The sequence below is a fragment of the Biomphalaria glabrata genome, chromosome 14 (genome assembly GCF_947242115.1).
Source record: "Biomphalaria glabrata chromosome 14, xgBioGlab47.1, whole genome shotgun sequence".
NCBI lineage: Eukaryota > Metazoa > Mollusca > Gastropoda > Planorbidae > Biomphalaria > Biomphalaria glabrata.
Window position 1 is genome coordinate 36,920,661 of NC_074724.1, and position 26,840 is coordinate 36,947,500.

The 26,840-nt window shown below is 35.4% G+C and overlaps 1 protein-coding gene and 1 pseudogene across 1 annotated transcript; both read left to right on the top strand.

Annotated features, from left to right (window-relative positions):
• LOC129922751 (dynein axonemal heavy chain 6-like) overlaps window positions 1-10,112 on the top strand; it is a 51,624-nt pseudogene extending 41,512 nt beyond the window's left edge.
• Window positions 10,113-17,083: 6,971 nt separating this feature from the next.
• LOC129922752 (uncharacterized) lies at window positions 17,084-24,960 on the top strand. Its single transcript, XM_056009702.1, has 3 exons — window positions 17,084-17,278; window positions 21,960-22,106; window positions 24,818-24,960. The coding sequence occupies exons 1-3, from the start codon at window positions 17,257-17,259 to the stop codon at window positions 24,958-24,960; spliced, it is 312 nt and encodes a 103-aa protein (XP_055865677.1). The 5' UTR covers window positions 17,084-17,256.
• The last annotated feature ends 1,880 nt before the right edge of the window (window positions 24,961-26,840 follow it).

The window sequence follows — 26,840 nt, forward strand, 5'->3', positions numbered from 1 at the left end:
CTTGTAATGTGGCCAAAGGTTTTAAGCTTTCGTCTTTTTACAATAGCTAGCAGGTCGTCATGGGCTCCAATCGCTACAGTAACCCTGTCTCTTATTTCTTGGTTTGTGATGCGGTCTTTGAATGTGATGCCTAGGATCCTTCTGTAGCATCTCAATTCCATTGCTAGGATCCTCCTTTCAAGCTCTGCATTCAACGTCCACGACTTGCAAGCATATAAAAATGTGGCCATGACCAGAGAGCGCATCAGTCTGATTTTGGTGCCGAGGACTAAGCCCTTATCTTTCCATATTATTTTAAGTTTTGAAAGGGCTGCTGTGGACTCCTATTCGGGCCAATAATTTGGGTTTTGTTCCCTCATCTGAGACAATATCTCCGAGGTATTAGCAGCTTCAAATACCTCATGTGAAAAAGAGCTTAAAATTCTTTTTTAACTCATTGTTTTTCTTTTCCTTCCTTCCTTTTCATTCTCAAATTGTTCTTGGAAATAAAGATTATTTATATTAATTTGTTCTAGCATATGGAATAAGAAATGTGTCTTTAGCCTTGTGTCTCTGAGTATTTATTATATTAGGTAATGTTATTGTACTTGCAAGCTACAATTTAGTGTTTTAGGTATTACTCCTATCTGTAGTTTCTTTTCTAGTGTTTTGTCTTGAAATTCCTCTAAATGTTTAGTGATATCCTAAGGTGCTAATTTAGTTTAATGTAAGTATCCATTTGTGATATTCCTCATAGCTCTATATGACATCTTTTAGATTCTTTATCTATCACATGTTGAAGGATCCCCCAAATTAAGATGCAATTTTGCATAGTGGTTTAAGGTGAAATAGAATTTTATTGTGATATTACTGTCTGATTCGCAAACATTTATGATAAACTATAGTCTTTTTTGATTTCTTTATTATGTCAATATGGGAATTCCAAGATACTGGTAGCTTTTCATTTATTTAGGTATTTTGAGTTTCTAGTCCTCACTCTTCATTCAATGTATCATAAGATTAAACATTCATCAAGTCAATATATATGAATTGTTGTAGTGGTGTTTCTTGTTTGACATAATTGATTAACTGTGTCAGGGGGCCAGGACAGATAAGGCAAGGCTTTAAAATACAGCCTGACACATGTATGGATCAACTTTCCATTCATTATGTTTTTTCTAACAAAATCATTGTTGTGTAAATTATATGACTTACTCAATTTCAATAGATTTTTAATTTGGTTAGGGTTATTTCTTTCTGTTTGTAAAGCACAAGTTTCTTGCTTTATAGCAAGCTTCTTGAATTATAGTCCAATTCCTTTTGTGGATCAGGGGGAGACAATGGGTTGCCTTCAGGCACTCAGCAAACACAAGTCTGGTCAAGTTTGGAATAAAACTCAGCCCCCCCCCCTCCTCTCGATGGGTTGCCACAGAATTCTTGTTACTCAGCCACACATCTCACATATTATAACAAAAAAGAAAAATAGAACTTCAATGAAAATAAATTATTAGAACTTCAATGAAAATAAATTATGGAATATCTTAAATCCACTTTGCTTACTAATGGTTTAAACTAATCCAGAGTTTTTCAAATCACTAATGTGTTTTATGTAACAATAATAATCAAATAGTTTTAACGATATGTTTAGAAGCACTTTAGTATATTTGATACACATTTTGATACTCATTTTCAGGTCCCAGAATTATGGGCCAGAAACGCTTATCCTTCGTTAAAGTCTTTAGCATCTTGGGTTAAAGACCTGATAATGAGGTGTTGTTTTATTGACAATTGGATCACTAATGGACCTCCTAAGTCTTTTTGGTTGTCTGGCTTCTTCTTTCCACAAGGTTTGTAATTTTGTTGGGAAGTTGTAGATCTAAATGTCAGATACTTACAATATCTTTTCACAAAGTTTTATGTGTCCTATAAACATCATGAAAATGTGTTTGAAAATAAATTACTGTCTTTTTGGAGTATTATTTTTAAGTTGTAACATAATATGATTGGGTATGACTTTATTGCCCTATATTAAAGGATGAGTTTTGATCTTCCCATTTATGATCACATTGATTTAAGGCAACTGCAGGTGATTGCTGTTAAAACTAAAGTGTCAAAACCATGTCAGGAACAAGTGAAATATAAAAAGTACTTTTAAAAACAAATAGCATTACTTATTTTGAATCAATAATCTAATTCATTTTTAACAGAGCTAGACTAATAATAATAAACTTGTGCAATTGGAAATACTTTAATTAGTTGTTTTTGTTTATTGCCACTTTAATGCTAATAGCTTGCTCAGTGCACTATGGTCCAATAAGTTTCTGTTGGGGAAGGGGTTGAATCTGGGAGAAAGTTTTGGTGCTGCCCTTTCAAAACCAATTTTTTTTTTTTTTAAACTAAGAAAGTTGCTTGATTCTGTATTTGAAATGGAGGTCTCAAGTATCTAGGATGGAAGGCTAATGTACTAGTCACTGAGCTGTTCAAGTACTGATAAAAAAATAGAAGGTTTTACAGTTTTAAAAAAAATGTGTCACCTTATTCTCTACACAAGGCTTATCTCACTTTGCTTAGTACATTTAGGACTAATAATGAGAAGGCATGTATTTGAGTCTCAAGGGGGAGTGCAGCATTTCACTCGGCTAGGCTGTCCTAGCTGTGACCTACATATTTTGCCACACCCAATGCAGACATAATTGTTGTAGACATTGCTGTGATCCGTTTAGGTTCTCTTTCAGTAGTCTACGTCTGTCCTCTGTAGATTTCCTTTAGATCTCAAATTATGTATCCTTCTGCCTTTGTAACAGACCTACTGCTGTCTTGTTCACAATAAGCCTGCTGTCTGGTAATTAACTGCCTGGTCGTGCGGTTTGCCCGCTGGACTGTCATTCGGATTTATCGATGGTCGAGGGTTCAAATCCTGCCCGCTCCCATCCCCCGTCGTCCTGTGGGAGGTTTGGACTAGGAAGTAAACTATCTTCAACTCTGAAGGAACATCCGAAACATGTAAAACAAACATTTTAACTATTTGCTTAATTTTGTGATTGATTAATGTGTTTTCATCAACAATCAATAATTGTGCTCATTTTCAATTTGGTTTAAGAATGGGAAGTGGAAGAAAAAATGTGTAAAAGATTCCATTTGTACTTAGTTGGCAAGCATTTTTTTTTTAAACTGTAAAAAAAAAAATTAAAACTTATTGAAGACTATATCTTCTATTTATTTACAGGTTTCTTGACTGGAACTCTTCAAAATTTTGCTAGAAAGTACAACCAGCCTATTGATCATCTCTCATTCAAGTTCATTCTCCTGCCATATTCTAGAGAAGAAGCACTAGTTATGGAGCAGTTGCGTACAGTTAAAAAGGGCGAAACAATACCTATGGATCAAAATGTAAACTCTTAGTTAAAATCAAATTATTTCTCTAATAAATCAATATTTATTTTTAAAACAATGGTTAAATCAGTTTACGAAATCAAAATATAGAACTTCAAAATTAAAAACACTAACAAATGATCAGACTTGATATGGAAATATAGGAAGTATAAAAAAATTAGAGAAATTTAATTAAACTTTTGTGGTTTTCTCCTCCTCGTCCTCTGTCAGATCTCAATTTTATCATAACATAATGAGGAACCTAAATGCTTCCCAGGGGGTGTGGTGGTCAAATGGTTAAGGGCTTGGCATACGAACCTGAGGGCCAGAGTTCAAATGTCAGTGAAGGCTGGGATCTTGAATTTCAGGATTTTTAGGGCGCCCCTGGGTACACCCAACTCTGGGGAAAGTAAAGGCCGTTGGTTGTTGTGCTGGCCACATAACACCCTGCTCGTTAACCGTTGGCTTAGAAACAGATGGGGGAAATTTTTACTTTACTTAAATGTTTCCCAAACATGTTTAATTTTTAAAAAAAAACAGCATATCTAGTAAACTTATATCTCAATCCTATCTATTTTCAGTTGGATGTTCCTGATGATGGAGTGCTTGTACATGGACTCTATATGGATGGTTTTGCCTGGGACTGGGATCACATGACTGTTGGTGACCAATTGAAAGGCCAGATGCAGGCAAAGTAAGAGCTCATAAAAAAAGGCCACATTGGCATTAATGTTTGCAACACGATCTTATTAATATTGTATACAACTTTCATTCAGCTACATATCATCTAGCTAAATGAACCAATACTTAAATACTCTTAGATAGTACAACATGGGGCAAACTAATAGCCTGTAAAGCCACACACTTACACACTTGACATGTATTGCAGTGTGTGTCTTGTAATGGATATAACAAACAAAATGTATTTTAATTAATATCTACTTTTTCATTGTATTCAATATTTAACTGTAACTCTTTCCTCCTTTCTACTGTCTGAATAGAAGCCATCTGTCTTCTACTGACTGAATAGAAGCCATCTGTCTTCTACTGACTGAATAGAAGTCATAAGTCTTCTACTGACTGAATAGAAGTCATCTGTCTTCTACTGACTGAATAGAAGCCATCTGTCTTCTACTGACTGAATACAAGCTGTCTGTCTTCTATTGACTGAATAGAAGTCATCTGTCTTCTACTGACTGAATAGAAGCTGTCTGTCTTCTATTGACTGAATAGAAGCCATCTAACTTCTACTGACTGAATAGGAGGCATCTGTCTTCTACTGTAAAATGTTTTACATATTTCGAATTTTCCTTCTGAGTTGAAGATAGTTTACTTCCTAGTCCAAACCTCCCGCAGGACGACGGGGGATGGGAGCTGGCAGGGTTTGAACCCTCGACCGTCGATAAATCCGAACGACAGTCCAGCGCGCAAACTGCACGACCAGGCAGCCATCTACTGACTGAATAGAAGCCATCTAACTTTTACTGACTGAATAGAAGCCATCTGTCATCTACTGACTGAATAGAAGTCAACTTACTTCTACTGATTGAATAGAAGCCATCTAACTTCTACTGACTGAATAAAGCCATCTAACTTTTACTGACTGAATAGAAGCCATCTGTCTTCTACTGACTGAATACAAGCTGTCTGTCTTCTATTGACTGAATAGAAGTCATCTGTCTTCTACTGACTGAATAGAAGCTGTCTGTCTTCTATTGACTGAATAGAAGCCATCTAACTTCTACTGACTGAATAGGAGGCATCTGTCTTCTACTGTAAAATGTTTTACATATTTCGAATTTTCCTTCTGAGTTGAAGATAGTTTACTTCCTAGTCCAAACCTCCCGCAGGACGACGGGGGATGGGAGCTGGCAGGGTTTGAACCCTCGACCGTCGATAAATCCGAACGACAGTCCAGCGCGCAAACTGCACGACCAGGCAGCCATCTACTGACTGAATAGAAGCCATCTAACTTTTACTGACTGAATAGAAGCCATCTGTCATCTACTGACTGAATAGAAGTCAACTTACTTCTACTGATTGAATAGAAGCCATCTAACTTCTACTGACTGAATAAAGCCATCTAACTTTTACTGACTGAATAGAAGTCATCTGTCTTCTACTGACTGAATAGAAGCCATCTGTCTTCTACTGACTGAATAGAAGCCATCTGTCTTCTACTGACTGAAGTGAAGTCATCTCTCAGTGCTCGTTGAAGTTCAAAAAGCAAGTTTGAAAACATGTTTTAACTATAAAAAAAATGACTGACAAAATGGAAGATCCAAAATAATGCAAACAAATATTGTTAGACTTAGAGAAAGTGATGACAGAAATGAAACCAAGAGTGTCCTAGTCTCATCACAATTTATGTGAACATGACTCTTATACACACTACAAAAAATTCAGCCTGAAGAAAAAAAAAAAATTAACTCAACTACATAGGACAATGTAATTTAGAAATGCATTCCCTGGAAGATGAAAATCTGAACCAGCGACACAGACCCAAGTAGAATAGTTCTAAAAAATCAGATCTGTGCTTTCTTCATAAGACACTAGCCTCAAGCTAACCTTAATAAAAGTGTAAAAAGAACTATGCAGTTTGAAACATGTAGGACTATTTATGACCTCCATCAATTGACCATAATATAAAAAAAAAGAAACAACTTTCTGTTTTGATAGTCATATTGAGGGGAACAAATCAGAAAAAAAAAATTACTGCTTTCATTATTTCTATACAAATTGAGTCATCTTTAATTCTTTGTTTCTAAATGATATCCAGTTTGCCTGTCATGCACATGGATCCTCGCCTAGACTATGAACCAGATTTATCTCTCTATCCAGCGCCACTCTACAAAAAAGCTGCAAGAGCTGGCACACTTTCCACTACAGGTAACAAGTTAACAAATTTCTTTACAGCTGGGATCAATGTTCTCACAAAACACTTTCTATCTTTTGTTAACTCCTACCATAGCTTTCATGGGCATGTCTGGTTAAGTCTTGCTACAGCTCTCACAGGTTTATTTTCTCCAAGACCTAACTTGTTTACTTTAAGATCTAGCTCTCACTTGTTTCTTCTTTGTACATCTCTCACTGATTTACTCTGTATATAGATATTGTTGAGGCTTCCGCACGGTGTTGATTCTTTGAAATATAACTAGTGTAGATCTACGTCTGCCTGGAAGTAACACTGAACTCAAACTACTTCCGTAACACCGGCGAAAGGCCGAAACAATCAAAATATGTAGTCGACGCTGATGTTGGTCTACAAATATATTTAATCATCAAGAAGGGAATTGTCCGATGTCAGCTATGTCCGTAAATCTGTATATCTATGTTACTGCTCTACACGAAGCGTCTTCTTTTTAGCATCACTTGGAGCGTTCTTGTTTTTTAAAGATCTGTCACGTCACTTGTCACTAAGTAAAACTTTCCCCTTATTCCCGAAACAAATAACTAAATCCTAATCATGTCATAACAATGTACAACATTTTTTTCTGTTGATAACAAGATTGGTTAAATATCAAGATAGATTTTTGTGTTCATAGTTTCTGTAGCTAGTACAATTAGTCTTTCTGTGAATAAGAAGAGGATTCCTGAATTTCTCAATCATTTCTGTGTTGAGAACATCCTCATTTGCACAGCTATTCATTCAAAAATTCATTTAGGAAATGGACTAAAGTCATGCCTACTACATACCCAGCCCAGCAGAGTTTGGACATTTTTTTTTAAGTATGGACACTGTTGATTTGAGATGTAAAGGATCTTACTATTACAAGTGAAATTTTTCTTAGGAGGCACAGATCAAAAAAGAGTTCAGCTATTGAATGTGTCAAGACTATAGAGACCATGGCTTATAAAAGTGAGGGAAGAACTGTGGACTTTCAGCTTTGTTGATGCTGAGTCCTCGCCTTGGTCCTCCTTGTTCTTGAAGTCTACCAAATGCTGCACTAGCATGTGTAACACAAGTTTGTTTAATCATCTATATTAGCATATATTGTTACAGTGCTCCCCAACTGGACACATTATTGCATGTTGACTCTTTGTTTTAATACATTGTGGGTGTTCCTTTAGAAATGGAGATTGTTACCCCTTAGCTCATTCCTCCTGCATGACAGCCAGCTGGCAGGCTTTGAACTCGGGACTAGGTTGATGACAATCCAAAGTGCATACTGCTCAACCTATCAATCAATGACCTGACATCAGGTAGTTTATGGTCATAGTATTTCTGGTTCCATGCCTACTGTGTTTGTGAAGCCAAAATGTGTACAGGGATAAGATCTGCTTCATTTGAGGCATTCAGGGTGCAAGCATCAGTCCATAGCAAATCTCTAATGCAGACATATTTTAGTCTTCAGTCTCTGTGTGTTGAATAGAGACCTGCATCAGAGAGATATAAGATGTCATAGTATTACTATAAGGCTTCTAGCCGTGTTGTTTGTGTTTCAGGAACTCTCAGATTTATTCATTGGTTTCATCAAATCAATAATGGTGTTTGCATTTTGGCTGTGCCAGTCACAGTAGGCCTATATAGAGTGCATGTGATCTTTCTAGTGGTTTTCCAGTGTAAAGATTGTATTTGAGGTTTTTGATAAGTTCCTGTTTGCTTTCTGTTGTTTTTTTTTAGCTTTAGTACATCCATTGGTTTAACATGATTAGTTTCCTGAAGCTGTCCATTTTCTTTACAGCTTAGTTTTAATATATGTCCAGATCTCAGCTCAGCACATAGTTTTTGTGATTGTCTGACAATAGTTAGGTATAGATCTATTTGATACCACTGCTTGGGATACATTCAAGGGAACTGAAAAAGTGTATATGTTATGATTATAAAGTAATGTAAAGTTCATCTTTCAGACCTTGTGGTCTATAGGGCAGATAATGTAATGGTCATCTGTTTCTGTGGCCTATGGGTGTCATGTGGCCAGCACAACAACCAACCGCCTTTAATTTTCCCCAACTAATGTCAGGTACCCATTAGAGCTGGGTGGACTCAGAGGCACCAGAAGATCCCAAAAAATTAAAATCTGTCTTCACCAGGTTTCGAACCCTGGACCCCAGTCATCCACCGTGCCTCCTATGTTATGATTATGAGCTGAGTGTATTTCTAATAGCAATATGCCATTACTTCTATACAATGGCCGATGACATGTTTGCCCAGAAAATGACTTCAGGTTGTCCAATCAGATTATGTATTTCAATACTGGTATAGTAGGCTTATCTGGTTTCTTTGTTTAAGTTTGAGTAGAAGCTTTCTTTGATGTAGTATGGATTGGACCTACTGTACTTTATAGAAAGCTAGACATGTTTCCTATTCTTTCCTATATGTTGACTGAAACAAGAGATGTACTATTTTGAGAAATGATGTTAACAAAATGCTAAAAATAAGAAAAAAAATCAACCATTTAGTAGTAGAAATTACTGAATTTAAAATTATGATCAGGCTTCAGTGCCTGCTTTGAGCATTTTTTTTTAATTGCTTGCATTTAATGTCTAATTTTTTATGTTCTTATTTCATCATAATTAATTTTATTTTACACTTTTTTTTCTGATTTTAAATAATAAGCATAAAGTTATATTTATATATTATAATAGAAGGCTAAAATAGGCAATAATTTATTAGGGTTAATGACGAAATGTGTTCACATTGATATTTCTAAGATTACCTTTGACCATTCAATAAATTGGTTTTTTAATATTAAGTAGATTTAAAAAGTGTTTTATTTGTGTAAGATTGCAGCATACAAAACAGATTGGCTGACATCTAGGGGTGTTTTTGTGTTTTAGAATATTGTTATAATTGATTCATGTAGGGGTAATTGTGTGTGCAATCAGCTGACACTGATAGCACAGGCCAGAACTCTGTGAGTGGTCTACTGTGATGAGGGATGACACTTCAGGAATGATCTGTATTCTGAATACTACATATGCAATTCATGATGATAGTCTTATGATCACTTTCTAGAAGGTCTTTGAGAACCCTATATAAAGAACAAAGGTGTCAGTCTAGATGATTCATGATTGAGGGTCTCACGATTCATTGTGAAGGCAATAGGAAACAGTTAAATCCAGGATGAGGTGGAAAGGCCTGTAGAGTTTGGTACAGCTGTTCAGAGGCTTAGACTGCAGTACACTTATTGTTCAGTATTCAGTATTAGCTGTGTATTTATTAGACATTAAAGTTTTTACATTATTTGGAGCCTGAGTTGTGAAGTTCTTTAAGTTGGTTATGTTGTGTTGGCAGAAATCCTGGATAGAGTCTTTATAATATTATATATCCTTTTTTTTTTGTCATTCCTTTGGAACTAGCAGCTGCCAGGTGAGGGGCTTCTTTGTGGATGACAAGATCTTCTAACCAAGACCATAGCTTCAGGCTTTGATTTCATCCAAGTTAATAACCCTATAGATGTAGTTTTATAATAATAGGCAGTAATATTTTTTATGCAATGATGTTAGGAGCCTCTGCCCTGGTCTATTATATTAACATTTTAGAGATAATTAAAAAATAAAAGGTTTTTTTTAGCTGCTGCACCCTAGGTGTATAGTATGATCTATAAATATTTGAACTCCACTGTTTTAACTTTGCTTTCCTTGTTTCTTTGGCAGGACATTCTACTAACTTTGTTGTAACTGTCCACCTTCCTTCAAGCAACACACAAGATTACTGGATAGCCAAAGGTGCAGCACTCTTATGTCAAATTTCTGATTAATTTTGCTTACAGATAAGTTGTAAAGCATTTAACAATAAAAACAATGTCCATTACAAATGGTTCTCTAGTTATTACTTTGTGTTTGTTCTCCTGTTTGTTTGTTTGTAGGCTCACACAATGTTAGATATGTTTGTTAGCAACTTTCCTCTCTGATCACTATCTAGAACATCTTGTGTTCATATCACAAAAATAAAGTCTTTAACTACTTGAAGATAATTATATTTTTTACCACTATAAAAATGAAGTAAAAAATTCTTTATAAAAATTTCTATTTAGTCATAATAAAATACAATTTTTATACATTGAGCTTCTCTTGACACATGAAAGAAAATAATGAGACTATGTTTCTATACAGTTGAAATTATATGATCCAGGCATTCAAATCCACTCTCATTCAGTTAGAATCACATTGCATAGTTAAGCAATAAATTATTCTCAAGGTCTGCAAGGTTGTAATTGTTGGAAGTGGTAATGGATATAAGCAATCCACTACCTATATCTGCTTCCTAATGGCATACATCTCAAATAGCCTTTGACAACCAGTCTAATTCATGTGTGGCTCATAGTTGAAGTTGGTGGAAGTTGGTTTGGTTCTTAGTGGGGTATAATACCATGCCCACAACTGTAGAAAATCAACTGTGCAAGAATTATGGGTGTGATACTAAATGTATAGCGCAATGAGTACTGGTCATTTAAAGTATAAATATTTATTGTACTCGAGTCATTTAAAGTGTAATAAATAAATATTTATATCTATTTATATTCAACTTGAAGGAGATGACACAGAAGTCAACTCTGATAATATTATTATAGACCGCACAAACTAGTAAGCTTCAGGCAGATGGGGCTCATTAGCCTTGGTGAACAGGATACTGTATAGAGACTTGAATTGATGCATTCATGACTAGATAACTTATTGTATTTAAAGGCTGGTATACTATAAATATAATAGAAATATGGAGTGTCCCGGCTTGGCCTCCGGTCTTTGCATAAAAGAAGGTGTATCATGGTCCCAGTTAAAAATCTTACCTTTCCTAATTTTTATATTGAGGATTAACAAAACTCCCACGGGATGCCAGGAAAGGTTTGAACCCGGGTTTTTCGAGACCACATATCACTAGACAATATCCCACGACCAGGCAGCCATCCGTAGTTTCATAGCTCACACTATGCACAATAATAAATGTGATATATTATTTATTGCATATATATGTTTGTGTTTCACATATGTTGGCTTGAGCATGTTTGTTTATTAAGTGGAACATTTTTTAAATGGTTAATTTAATTTTATTAATTTATGGACTATCCAGCTATATATAGGCCTGCTACATTTAGTGAGGTCTTGTCTTCAATTGTTTGCCATTATCTGTGCCAATAGAAATTCCTGTTACCAAAATCATCCTTACCCAAAATAATTTTTTTCAATTAAATCTACCTTTTAAAAGTTTCTTAGCTTTTACAGACATTTTAGCCTAAAAGTCTTTTGGAAATAGAAATCAATGGATCTAATTTAATGCGCTTGGCAGAGCTCGAAATTAATATAGGGGGGAGTGAAGCTTAATCCTAATAAAATGACCATATGTCCATGCGATCAAAATAAAAAATAATGCTACATTACCAATACCAGGCAAGGTTGACTCATCCAGCTGCACAGCCATACAATAGGTCAGCGTGTGTGAGTGTGTGTGTACTGTATCGTTATGAACTGTTTTGTCATTCGTATGTAAAAAGCCTTAGTGTTCTATATAAGGTTATTACCATTGTGTTATTCCACTGCAAAGTCTATGTCAGTGATGATAAAAATGTAAAAAAAAAAAAAAAAAAAAGGGACACGAAAGGTCATCTGTCGTAATCGAGACGTACATAGAAGTCTAACTTATAGAGCGCTGGTTGTAAGTATGTATGTGTTCCGTGTGCGAATCTTAGTCGTATTTGCATCTATATTATTATGGTTACAGTAGTTACTTGAGGTGGTCAGTTCTAGACAAACAATTTTCATTTGATTGGGTCGATAAAAATTATCTTACATATTACAAACGTTACTTCGAAAAGGAAGATAATTACGTCATATCACGTGTCAATCTAGTACCAAGTGTCTGCAGTCAAACCCGCAACGTGTCATACAGCCCAAAAGTATCTCCGTGCTTCTACACAGCCATCGCGTGTGTCCATTAGCGCACGAGTTTCTCGTCAAAATAATGTCAACATTGGCAAGACTGCACTGGGTCGGAAATAATAATAATAATTTTATTTATAAAGCGCTGTTAACAAACAAAATGTAGGCCGTGAACTGAAAAAGCACGCTGACCGTAGCTTTTGAGGGAGAAACGTGGCACTACTAAAAGCGTTGAGTCCATTGAGCGCAGGGCTCTCTGGGGGACATATGGAGTAATCAGTTCGCTAAGGTACAAGGGCATCTCATTGTTATATATACACTGATGACAAAGTGTGGCGACCTTGTAATCGATTCTCGCTTTCACAGGAAGCCAATGGAGCGTGCGCAAGAGCGTAGGAAAGTAATTCAAGACATTATAATAGGTTAATGAAGGCCTGCTGACCACTGTTAAAAAATATATTATGGCAATACCATTATGTCCTCAGTACTTGCAAAGTCCTTCATTCAGAGAACAATACCAGGAAAAAGAAGAGGCAGACAGAGAAAGCGATTAGAAAACAAACATAAAAGAATGGGAGGGGCTTGTCTCTGAAAGGATAGACAGGGATGGAGGAAGACGGTTGAGCGATCGTGAGTGGTGCCCCAACGGGCTAACAAACCAAGGGATAGGTTGAGGTCAATAAAGGCGCCACGACAAATGGTGCAGAGACAGCTGGTTCAATGACACCGAGTTAATTCCAGATCACCCTGGCCTTAAGGTGGCGCCTAGGTAGAAATGTTAGTGGAAGCGGATAGGCGAACATCGGGTAGTAGTCTCGCTTCTGTCCGTTTTTTTTTGTTTGTTTGTTTTTTAGTTGTTGTTTTTTAAATGTCTTTGTAACATTGTTTTTTTTTTTTGGTGCTTTTTAAAAATGTTATTTTTATGTTTTTGTTATGTTTTTTTTTTTCAATGTTTTCCAGTGCCTAAAGAGAGAAAGAGAGAATCTTTAGTCACCTTCAGCCCATTGTACAAATATTCGTGCCCCTAGTGCTATCTTCAATTTTTTTTTTAAATACAGTTTTGTAGAAACAAAGGGAGGATACTAGAATCAAAGCATACCAAACGACGAGAGAGAGAGGAAGAGAAACACAAAGAGAGAAAGAAAAAATATAGAGATGTTGACATTGTGTTGATGTGTATGTGTTTGTGTGTAGAGTTATTCCCCATGGTAAGAAAGCTCCTATTGTTGTGCGTGTTATGTAAGAGTGTGTTATTAAAGCAGTGTTTCTCAAACTTTTTTGTCTGGCGGCACAGTAAAAAGAACTACAAAAGTTTCGCAACACATCACGAAGAGCAACAGTTGTTTTATAATAAAAAGAAAAAAATATATTACCTGTTTTTAAATAATATATTTAATGTTAAGGGTGTGCATGTTTTTGAGAGCAAATGTGATCTTATCGAGGCTCCAGAGTCGACAAACAAACTCACTTTTCATCGTCTATTGTAAGAAGTCTCTCTCTTTTCTTAGACTTGATTTCAGTCAGTGCTCAAAATCCAAACTCACAAAACCATGAAGATGCAAATGGAAGAATTATTTTGATTGCTTTTAAACTGATTGCAGGATATAACTTGTTGATTGAAATCTAAAACACATCCAGGCTTTTCTCGGCAAAACTTGACTAAAGAACGGCATCGTTGCTTTAAATCAATGAGCTTCTCTGCTTCTTCAGTTGTCAAATTTGTAGCTTCATTGTTTCCAAATGGATAACTGACCCATCCATATTCATTACTTCCAAGTGTTGAAAATTAATGCCACAATGCTGACTGCATGTGTGTCAAAGTGTCCAGAATTTCGGGGGTGATTTCTTTAGTTGAAGCACATTCATTGTAAGTAGGAAAGCAGTCGAAGACTCCTTTCGAGATCTTACTTTGCCACAAAGACAATTTTTCACCAAATGATTCAGTTTGAGGATGCAGTGATGATGGTTTCCGATGGTCCTTGAATTTAATTTGTCAAATAAATCAGAGAGAAACGTCACATTAACCACCAGATCTCGTCATGAATAGAAAATCCAACTTGAAATCAATCCCTTTTCTGGCAGCTTTAGGTAGTTCGTAAGTGTCTTAGCTTGTTTATTTTGTTGAGCCCTGATGTTTTCAAAAGTATTTCTTCGGTTGCGCTTTTACAGCTGGATATTTAGTTTCCAAGTGTCTCTTCAATTTGCTTGAAACAAGCGTCTCATTCGACAGAGTTGCATTGCAGATCAGACAGAATGGCAATGGTTCAGAAGATATGAAACCATATCTGGTGTAATCTTCTTTGTACCTTCGTTTGGTTCTTTGCTTTTCATTTAACGCTTTCGCAGTTTCATTCTTGCTAACGTATTTCTCCATGGATAACAATGAATAAGGCTTATTATTAATTTGTTATTATTAGCATACACCTAACCAATTTACTTGAAACACATCGCTTATTATTATCGTTTCCAATTCGAGAACTGCTGTGCGTCTGCTAAGGCGGCCAACATTTTATTCATTATAATAATATATGTATAGTGGACACTTCCATAGCCTGAATAGCTAACACCCCTTTCCGTCATAATGGAAAGATCCACTACTACTACTGGTCATTGCAAGTGGAGATGTCATCGCAACGTAAAATCAAAATTTAATAGTAGGCAGACCTGTGTAACGCTGCACGTGTGGAGTTCTAAAAACTCCCGCGGCACACCTGCAAATCTTCGGCGGCACACTAATGTGCCGCGGCACACAGTTTGAGAAACATTGGTGTAAAGAAAGGACAGTTGAGTCCAGGACAGCAAGAGAAAAACTGTGCAGTACCTTGAGAGTCCTCGAAGATGTAGCTGTACGAGCTAGAGAGACTTGTAGGGATTAGTTAGGCAGTTCTGTTGTGAAGAAAAGCATTTCAGTTAGTGTAGCCAATTGTGTTCATTGGCTGTTGTTGATGTAATTTGTCATTAAACCGCCACTTTGTTTATTGAAGCTCTTGTAGTCAAGTTGTTTTAGATGTGTTGTGTTGTTGGCAGTGTTTGCAGAAGGCCTGATAGAGAAGATCGTAACAATATAAACACACACATACACAATCCATATTAAGGCCACCAAGTGAAAAACAAATAAGCGAAAAGTTTCGCTAAATACTCAGAACGTGCGAAGTGTTTGGGAAACACTGCACTAGAGACACAATAGCGCTGACTTTGATCTAGGTTTTCCTTCAGTGGACAGTGACTTAAAATTCCCATCTTAAAAATTAATATATGAACAAGAACACATAAAAAAATACTTTTTGAACAAAAAAACTACAAAACTTTTTGACCAAACAGACAGAGTTGATATAAGCTTTGTACAAAAAAATGTGGTTGGGGGGGGGAGTATTTGAAATCTTGGTGAAGACTGGGATTTTGAATTTCGGTCCACCCAAATCTAATGGTGACCTGACTTAATTTGGGAAAGTAAAGGAGGTTGGTCATTGTGCTGGCCTCATGACACCCTGCTCGTTAAGTGTTGGCCATAGAAACAGATGACCTTAACATCATCAGCCCCATAGATCGCAAGGTCTGAAAGGGAAACTTTCCTTTTACAATATTGAAATTTATAGTTGCGAATGTGGAGTTCTTCCCCATACCATAGAAAAGCTTTTTAAAAAGTATTTTCATATTTTGCCTTTTTTTATGTTCCTATTCTTGTCCAGATAGTGTATCCAGTACTTCTGAAAGACCTTTTTGTTCCAGGTAATTTGCATTGCTGACGAGGAGCAAGATCACTCAAAGTAATCTATGTGCGTATTCTGAAAACCAATATGTTCATTACAAACTTAAATTCCTGTATCTAAATTTATCTATCACAATGACTTTTTCAATGAAAAAACATTTTTAAACGAATCATCTGAACATGTTAAAATGTGGGTAAGTTAATAGCGTACACAAATTCTACGTTCAAACTATGTCAGCATAGTCTAGGGCCTGGCCTAGACTATTGATCAATATTTGTTTTATTAGTATTCCTTCTTACTTAGATCGATCTCAAATTACATAATTCGAGATAATTTAAAATTTAGAGCATTTAAAGCGAAGACCAGAAAGTGAGAACTTAAAATTATAAATACGAATTACAAAAAAAAAGATTACTTCTGCAAGAAGTTTATCTTATTGACGTCTGAAACACAAACATGGCAAGCTATAGAGTCAATATTTAACCATTTGACAACTAGAGTGGCCGGGATACGCCGCTACTGGTAGTCAACTAGCCGGAGGAAATTCCAGCTACACGTCGCCTCAGCGTGGCCCTCCGGAGGAAACGTCTAGTGGTGGAAACTAGATAGTCTAAGTAGCTTACGTGTAGCGAACCAGGCCCGGCCGGGCTTCCCTGGGTGAGCTTTTGTTTTGTTTTTTTCTCTCACTCGGGGGTTGGGATGGAAAAAACGCCCGGAACCCAGTCCAAAAAGTCCGTCACGCCGTTCCACAAGGGGGCCGTCATCAGTGTCCCGTTAGCTGGAGTGGCGGTCCTTGTACGGAACAGTGGCGGTTACAGTATTAGTATAGGAATATGAGACAAGCTCCCCTCAGTTAGCATTGCTCTCAGCCACTTGTAGCGAGTGGGGCCCAGGAACGGTGCGCTGTGTAGCCTACACGTCACGGTCCGGTCTGGCCCAGTCAATCGATATGGCCGTCTACCGTTGGGAGCCCTCAGACAGAACAGGGGTAAAGAGCCCCACGTCCAGGCCTGGTAGTTAGAAAAAAGCCTTTTTAACCACCAATGGGATAATGGCGCCTACGGCGCCGACGCCCTTCTGGACAACTAGAGCGTGACCTCAATGTCGAAGGCGCCGACTAAAGTCGCCGATTTTAGGTTGTTTCGTTTACGTACGCACTGCTAGTTTTTAAATAAAAATTTATACCTTTACTAACTCTGACCTAGAAGAGCGATAGTGAAGCTATTTTTAGATGTTTATCTAGATCTATATCTCTACAGCATGGATTAAGATTTTTTGAAAATTAATTTTTTTTGCTAGCCTTTAAATGGAACATATTTAGGCTTATGTGTAGGCTTTAATAGAATAAGATTCTAATGGGAATATTAATGTTTATATGGATATAAACAATGATTGGGGTAAGTAATTTACTTAATTTAGAATTTCAATTGAATTTTTTAGTTTTACTTTTAGATCTAGATCTAGTTTTAGATCTAGATCTAGATCTAGAAGTTTTAGTTAGATGTAGGTCTCGACTACTATATAGATCTAGGAGAATCTAGATCTAATAGATAGTGTTATAGTCTACTTTAACTTTACTAAGTATTGACTTAGGACTAGGCTAGGACTACTCAGGGTCTAGACTAGATCTAGACTAATCTAGAGTTTCTAGAGCCATTTGTATAAATTTGTTGAATTTGTCTCATTTGACAAATTTGAGTTCAGAACGATTTTTTTTAGTAGTGAAAATGAATAAAAAAAATTGATGCTAGGCAGCTAGATCTAGATTAGAATTCAGTATTGAATATGTTAGATCTAGTGAAAGTGAAACGGGAGATTGGAAGGCAACTAGATCTAGATCTAAATATGACGTGATATTTTAATGTTTTTGAGCTCTGCAGGCCTATTTATGACTTAAAATATGATGAAAGAATCAGTCACCAGTGAATGATCATCATAATAATTAGATCTAATAATAATATCATTATAATCATTCAATGATGCTGAATGTGAACCCTAGGTCTATTGTATTTTTTTCTATTATAAAAAGAATGTTTTTAACTTTTTTGTTAGGTTTTATTAGATCTAATCTAATTAGTTTTTTCCTGTGAAATTAGTCATAAAATTGATTTTTTAAAATTCTGATACATCAGAGTTATAGTTATATATCCCTTCTCTAAGCCTGTCTTCGGTGATAGATAGTTTCTGACAACTGTTTAGTGGTGAAAGGGTTAATATAGACTAGATCTAAAATATAATAATATATAGATCTCTAGAGATAGATTAGATTGATTAGATCTAGATCTATAGAAATCTATACTAAACTGACTAAATGGTATAATACTATTATAATGTGTATAAGTAGATCTACTGACTAGATGACTACATTGTCTAGATCTATAACTAGTTAGTAGTGTAACTATAATTTAATACTATAATAATTTAATAAAGTAATAAAGTATAGACTCTATAAGTACTATATGTAATATAAATAAAAATATAGTATAAATAATATTAATGGACCTCATTCACCAATCGTAAATAAACACATTTAGCCACGGCATAATATTGTAATATTGATAAAACAATAAAAAAATATGTATCACGTGACAGCCACTACGGATGGCATACTTTGTATAGTAATAGAGGATATAGATAATCACATGGCTAAATGTTTGTTTACAATTAGTGAATAAGGTCCATTAACTATATTATAATTTTATTTAGTATGAAAAAATATAGTATAAAATAGTAGTATTTTAATTAAGTATAGTCTAGTGACTATAGTGATGGTATAGTCAGACAAATAGTATAGACAGATACTCAGATAGTTTGAGATAGTCATACTATTTTAGTATTATAATTAAGTATAGTCTAGTGACTAGTCTATAGTGACTATACTCAGACTAATAGTATAGATAGATAGTGTGAGATAGTCATAGTATAATTCAAAATAATTGTTAACATTGACATCCTCAAGGGCTTTGAGTCTTAGATAATTAAAATCTTTCGTGTCGAAGCGACAATAGAAATCATTTAACTCGTTGGCCAATGTTTTTTCGTCTCTTTAGCAAGATTATTTTTAATTTTGACTTGTGCTCCTGCCATTTTGCTCATGATGCCCCACGCCTGTCTCATGCCACTTGTATTAATTGAGTCTTCCAGCTTGGTGCGGTAGTTTCTCCTCCCTTCCTCAAGAACGCCGTTGAGATTTCGTTGAGCAATTTTCCTTGTCTGTCCATCGCCACTCATAAATGCTCTTTTCTTTTTTATTATTTCCCATTTTATTTTTGCAGTGTCCCATGGTTTATTGTTGGGGTATATCTTGATGCTCTTAGTGCTGACACACATGTTTTCGCAGAATTTGATGTAATTTGTCACTGCGTCGACCCATTCGTCCAGATTGGAAGTGGTCTCTTTAAACAAATTCCAGTCAGTGCAGTCTAGACATCCCTGTAGTTTGAGAATATTGTCTTGAGTCCATTCTTGTACGTTTTTTTGAATGATTTTTCCTTCTTTAAGTTTTGTACGGTAAATAGGCAGCAGTTGTATTGTTTTGTGGTCCGATGATCCTAGTGGTGGCTTTTCACGAGATGTGAATGCTCCTTTGATGTTACAATAACATAAGTCCAGAGTTCTGTGCTCTCTTGTCGGACATGAAATGTGTTGATAGAAGGTGGGTAGGTCACCCTTCAAGGTGCATTTATTAAAATCACCCAGTTTAACTACTGGTGCGTCAGGTGTCCTCGTTTAATGTTAGCGAAAAGGCCTTGGCTATGTTTTATCATGCTCACATCTGCAATATTTTAAGTTTCAATATCACTGCCTGGTATGGCAATCTGAGCATTAAAAATAGGAATAAACTTTATAGAATCCTAAATGCTGCTGGCAAAATCATTGGCAAAAAACAAACCCCATTTGGGCAGTTGTTTGAGACAAACATCTCTAAAAAAGCTAACAAGATCCTCGAAATAAAGAATCACCCTTTGTGTCAGGATTTTGTGATTTTACCATCACAAAAGAGATACAAGACACCGATAGCAAAGACAAACAGACACAAACACTCTTTTGTTCCCCTGGCAATCAAATCATTAAATAAGAACAATCTGGTATAAACTTTGTCACATGTAAATTATGAGTGAGTCTGGTGTGTATGTACACTTTGGTTTCTTATAGTTATAATGTTTTTTGTTTGGTGTAATGCACAAATTGTAAGACAAATTTCCTTATGGATAATAAAGATTATTATTATTATTATTATTATGATAATAATGACTATTGTGATTGTCTAGATCTATAGTAATATATTTTATATAAATAATAATAAATTATAATAGATCTTTTATAAACTAGATCTAGAGTAGTTTATGCTATTTGGACACCTATAGGCCAAAATTTGACTTTGTTTGACTTTGACAGCGCGTTATTTGACAATGGTTCGACATAGAAAAGAAATAAGTATCAAAATCTTCTTTAGTTTAAGTTTAAGGAGAATAAGGATGACTACTTATATTTGTACCCCTAACCTATGTTTGTTATTATATTTAATGCAGACAAATTTGACCCACATTATTTTATTCCGGAGACCATTTAATTTATTTCAGACAGTCTCTATATTTAGGCATCAATAAACTCTGATTTTAATTCTATATTAACATTAACTAAATTTTTGTTTTTTGTTTATTAAATTAATTTAATAAATTTCTAATACAGATGATCTTTTGTAGTATAGTACAGGTTAGGATAGCCATTCTTGCCTAAATAGCTGAATCCTCTATATTCTCTCTCTATAAATCTATCTAGTAGGTCTAGATCTAGGCATTTAACTACATTCAATGTACCAAGCTCACTACAAACATTTGCCCATTTATTCTCTATGAAAAAAACAAACAATATATATTCTCTCTCCATAAATCTATCTAGTAGGTCTAGATCTAGGCATTTAACTACATTCAATGTATCAAGCTCACTACAAACATTTGCCCATTTATTCTCTATGAAAAAAACAAACAAACAAATATAATATATAAGATCATTAACATTGATGTCCAAAACTGGCTGTCTGAAATAAATTTTGGTAAAGAAAATCGTAGTTTAATTCCAACACCCTATTATTTTTGTTGTATAAAATCAAACAACTTGGCTTATGAATCAAATAAAACAGCTCCAAAAAACAGAATAAGTATTGCCGGGCTCATTAGCATAGACTTAGCAAACCAAAAAATATAGTCTTAACCCTAGGAAGAGGTAAAGTCATCCGGGTAACATAGGGAAAAACAAAAACCTCATGTAGACATTTGAAATTCTTTTTTCTTACATAAAAAGACAACTAAATGGAAGGAAATTGGGTCAGAATCATTGGAAATGGACATGCTAGTTTCATATTAAATATCAAAATAAAGATTTAATGACCACACAAACAGCTAGTGTCCGAATTCATGTAATGTCCGGATTAAATAAACTACTCTCTATATAATTATATTAGATCTATATTACATTATTAGTATATATAGATTCTAGTTTCTAGATCTATCTCTCTCTATATATATATTTATATCTCTAGATGTAGTATTTGTGGATGGCTGCCTGGTCGTGCGGTTTGTGCACTGGACTGTCGTTTGAATTTATCGAACCATGCCCACTCCCATCCCCCGTCCTCCTGCTGGTGGTCTTCACGTCTGACCGAAACTATGATATCTAGATCTATATGGTGACTATGACTATGAGTAAACTAAGTGACAGTCTACTAGAGTCTAGATCTGAATCTAGATCAAGTATTACAGTTAGACTACGGTATTAGTGACAGTAAGAAAGCCAAAGTGCTGCCTGTAATCCTGTATTGTTGCATGATGTAGAATCTTAGTGCATCTAGAAATCCAGTCCATTCCTGTATGATTTATGTATATGATGATCAAGTCATGTATATGTATCACATATGATGTCAAGATGATGAGATTTATCACTACATCTAGATCTTATTTAACCTATTTAATACAAAATAGTTATTTTGAAAGAAATACTTAAGACATCGTAAAATATGAATAGAGCAAATATTTTTTTTGTTTTAATATTTGTCATTATTTTTCAGTCATTTTGCAGGAAACACTGTCCATCCATCCATCCCAATGGCACTACAACCCATGGAGGGCTTTAGCTGGCTTCAACACATCCCTCCATTCAGATCTCTCCTTAGCCTTTTATCTCCGTCACTATCTGTGGGTCTTCATACAATTGATATATCTCATGGTTAGTACATGTCCTCCACCCTGTTTCATCTTGTATAGCACCATAGATTTTCCTTAGAATTTTACGTTCCCAAGTATTTAGTATATTTTCGGTTGTCTTTGTCAGCATTCAGGTCTCACTTGCATACACTGCAGCTGGTCTTATGGTTTTGTATATTATTTTCTTGTTTTTTCATATTGTTTTGTTCTTAAGTAAATGGTGGGTGCTATAAAATGCCCTGTTGCCTCCTGCTTTTCTTTCCTTTATTTCTGTTTAGTAGGTCATTTTTTAAATCAATTGTACTTCCTAGATATTTGAATGCTTTGACATTTTCAAATTTGTGATTTATGATTTTAATATATGGTCCTATCTTTTTGATTGTCTCTTGTCATTGCGATGTACTTGGGTTTACTGTCATTGACCTCAAGTCCTGCTGGTCAAGATGCTTCTAGTTGTGTGAAAAAACTAGCAATGTCAGAGGTTTCTTTACCCAATAAGGCAATTCATCTGCATAAAGCAAGGTATTGTAGAGGTTAGCTATATATCGTCCCTGTTGGTTGTGGAACCATATTTTCTCTCCTGAAGTATTTAAAAAGTTAGTAATATTTCCCCTCAAGTTTATGTGTTTATTTCTTAAAACTCTCCAGTGTCAAATTGAAAAGCATGCAAGTAAGTGAGTCACCTTGTCTTAATCCTCTTTTAATTTTAAATTCCAGTGAGTGTTCTCCTTCTATCATGACTTTACTTTTTGAGTTATTTAAAGTCATATGTATAAGTCTTGTCAGTTTGTTAGGTATTCAAAAATTTTGTAGAGTGTCATATAGATATTTCCATTTGATACTGTCATAGGCCATTTTATAATCTAAATAGAGTTGGTGGATAGGTATGCTGTATTCAAGGCATTTTTCTATTATAAATCTTAGTGTGAAGATGTGATCAGTTGTGGATCTATCTGATCTGAAATCAGATTAGTAGTCACCTAAGATTTCTTCTGAGTATTTTCCAAGCCTCTTAGTTATAAGCCTAGACAGGATCTTATAAGTCACATTTAGTAGAGAGATTCCTCTGTAATTGCAGCACTTTAGCTTGGATCCTTTTTTGTGTATTGGGATTATAAGAGCTGTTTCCCATTCTGTTGGTATTACTTCTTCTTCCCAAATTCTGGATATTAGTCTGTGTATTTGGGAATCTAAGTCTTTTCCTCCATATTTAATTAGTTCTGCTGTAATTTGGTCCTCTCCTGGTGCTTTGTGATTCTTCGTGGTCCTAATTATTTCTGATGTTTCAATGAGTGTTGGTTCTCTAAGGGATCTGGTCCTCCAATGTGACAGTTCATATACTTCATTGTCCCCTCAAAGTATTCAGCCCATTCCACAATCAAAGAATTTAAATAATTCAACCGTTTTACTAGAAATAGTTTTACCTTTCAGCAAAGGAAAATGTCAAAATCTGTTTTCACTTGCTTGCCTGGAAAAATGGGAAAGTTTTGTTTGAAAAGATTTAGCATTCACATACATTTCATGTGCATTACCTCCGAAGAAAAAAAAGTTTGAGTCTTCCACTCTTCATTAGAAATATTAGTAGCAAAGTCATAGTCAATGTCCTTCAAGGAACATAACAATTTCTTCCTTGAAATCCTATATTCTTCTCAATATCTTGTCCATGCTAAGCCAGCGGACACTACTGTGGTACCGAACATTGGAATGTTTTATTTCCAAATCTTCAAGTACTTCTCTGAGTTTGAATCTTTGACTGGATCTTTAAAATATTGCAAATAAGAATTTATGCTACGTTTAGTTTAGGCTTTTTAGAATGATGTGTAGGGACTATTTCTTTCACCTCTTCATCATAACTGATAAGAATCAGAAATTTCAATAATTTATATAGATATTTAAAATTAGTTATTTTTTATATATTTGCATTCTTTATATGTATAATCTATGAGCTCACCTAATTTCTGTAGGTATGCACAGGTCGCATTAAACAGTTAGGTGGGCCTCATGTGGCCCGTGGGCCGTAATTTGCACACCTCTGATCTAGTATATCCGATCCATGTCTCTTATCTATGAGTATATGATCTATTTGATTCTGGGTGTTAAATAGAGTGAGATCCAGGTTACCTTGTGAATACTCTCATGTTAAAATTTAGTGTTGCAGATAGACATTCCTTTTCCTGATGCAAAATTCACTAATCTTATGCCATTATTGTTGGACTATTCATGTAAGCTTTCTTTGCCAATTGTTGGTCTGTATGCTGGTTCTTTGCCAATTGTTGGTCTGTATGCTGGTTCTTTGTCAATTGTTGGTCTGTATGCTGGTTCTTTGCCAATTGTTGGTCTGCATGCTATAAGCATGAAAGTAGCGCTATATAAAAGCTATTAATTATTAATTATAATATGTATATTCCAAAGAACAATAATAAATAAATCTATGTGTGTCTATGTGCTATGTAGCCTAGACTAGATATAGTGCTGTGTAAAATGTAATATAGCCTAAATTTTTTTTTATCAGAATCTAAAATATAGCCTCTAGAAATTGTGCTGTAGAGTTAGTTTTTGACAGAGTGTGAGTTAAATTGAATAAATAATTAGTTATAATTAAGTGACCATGTATTCTCTGACCCAGTTTCTTGAGTTAATAGCTTGCCTTATTTTTTTGTCAGTAATAAACATAAATATACATAGGTTTACATGAGTTAACTTAAGTTTTCTTTTTGATTTCCTTCCTTCAAGTATCTGCACTATTCAACACATTCAGAGAGGAAGCAGCAGCTCAAGCTTCAACATTTTTGAGTCTTTCAATTTTGCTGTTGTCACGTTCTCCACTGTTGGCTATGGAGATGTTTCCTCTGACATTTGGCTGGGCTGACTCTTAATGATTCTAACCATTTCCCTGGCATTTGTTTTTATACCTAGCCAGGTAATCATACTCAAGTCTCATAATCTAGTCTAAGTATTTTTAGGATTAGTTCATAATCTAGCTAAGTATTTTTACAGTTATTTCATAATTTTGCTATGTTATTTTATAATTCCCCTTTCAGACCTTGTGATCTATTGGGAAGATCATGTAAATGTCATCTGTTTCTGTAGCCCATAGTTAATGAGGGTGATATGTGGCCAGCATAATGACCTACCGATTTTACTTTTCCACAACTAATGTCAGGTACCCATTAGAAGTGGATGGAATCATAAGTTCCATATGATCCCAAAATAAAAATCCCAGTCTTCACCAGGATTTGAACCCAGAACTTTCCCTGGTTCGGAAGCCACTCAGCCACCATGTCTCAATGTAATGTTATATAGTTGGGCATTATCAAATAAATAATCTTAATGTATTTCATAATCTTATTAATCAATCATATACATATTTCATTATGAAGCTAAGTTAATAATATTTTGTAATGTCTCTTAGTTATACCTTGTTCTTTAACTATACACAAATAATCTAGAAAGGTACACATGGGCATGTATTTGACTTGGCCATTTGACATTATAAATATTTATTTTCATCAGTATTTAAAACTAATCTTTGCCTTTAGATGTGGGATCTAGAGGCTAAGTACGCTTGAGATTGGCAGGACGGAAAACCTTCTCCCAGATAACTACCCCCTACTGGTCCACAAATGAGATTGAGCCAAAGCGCTCTGAGCATGCTATATGCATGAAAGTTGCACTATATAAAAGCAATAAATTAATTAATTAATTAGTTGAAAATTTTGATTTTAGTTATCAAAAAAAGTGTTTCTTTTAAAGTTTTTTTTTATGTTCCTTGAAAAATGAAGTTTATGTAGTAATCCAAACCTCCTCTAGGGTGGTGGGGATCCCAGAGTGCATAACATATGACCAGGGAACCATGTAATAAAAATTAGTTACAAACATACCTGGGAGCATGGGTGCTGAGTCGTAAAATGCTTGGCTTCCAAACTGAGGGATATTGAGTTCAAATACAGATGAAGACTGTGTTTTGAACTTCTGGAATCAAGGATGCCTTAGAGTCCACTAAACTCTAATGCATACCTCGTATGGGTTGCCTGAATCAGCAAGGGAAACCAATGACTTAGCAGAGTAATTCACTGATTGACTTGCACGACTAGATTGACATAAGAATTGCAAAGTAATTATCTTGTCTTTTGATGGAACATATATATATATATATAAGCCCTTCGAAGTATCAAACGGGGTAAAACAAGGCTGTGTCCTATCACCTACACTGTTCAGTATCATGTTCTCCGCTATGCTGACAGATGCATTCACAAATAGAGAAAACAACGGGATAAATATATCATACAGATTTGATGATGGCCTATTCAACCCGAGGCGGCTTAAAGCAAAATCAAAAACAAATGCAGCAGTAATCAGAGACTTGCTATTTGCTGACGACTGTGCCCTAAATGCCTGCTCTGAAAACGATCTGCAGAGCATCGTCAGTGACTTCTCAAGAGCATGCTCAGACTTTGGCCTTACCATCAATACGAACAAGACTGAAGTCTTACATCTACCTGCTCCTGGGAAAGCCTACTTGGATCCAAGCATCACTATAAATGGACAGGATATAAACGCAGTGGACAAATTCACATATCTTGGCAGCACACTCTCCAGGAATGGAAAAATCGATAGTGAAATCGATCTGCGTATCGCCAAGGCCAGTGCATCCTATGGCAGACTGTCTAAAACTGTCTGGAACAGACGTGGCTTCACCACAAACACAAAGCTAGGGGTCTATAGAGCTGTCATCCTCCCTACATTGCTCTATGCC

Coding starts and splice junctions, on each gene's coding strand:
- LOC129922752 (XM_056009702.1), top strand. CDS start 17,257: ATGGATATAAACAATGATTGGG. Junction 17,279..21,959: donor GGATATAAACAATGATTGGG/GTAAGTAATTTA, acceptor GTCATTTTGCAG/GAAACACTGTCCATCCATCC. Junction 22,107..24,817: donor TACAATTGATATATCTCATG/GTTAGTACATGT, acceptor CCTTCCTTCAAG/TATCTGCACTATTCAACACA.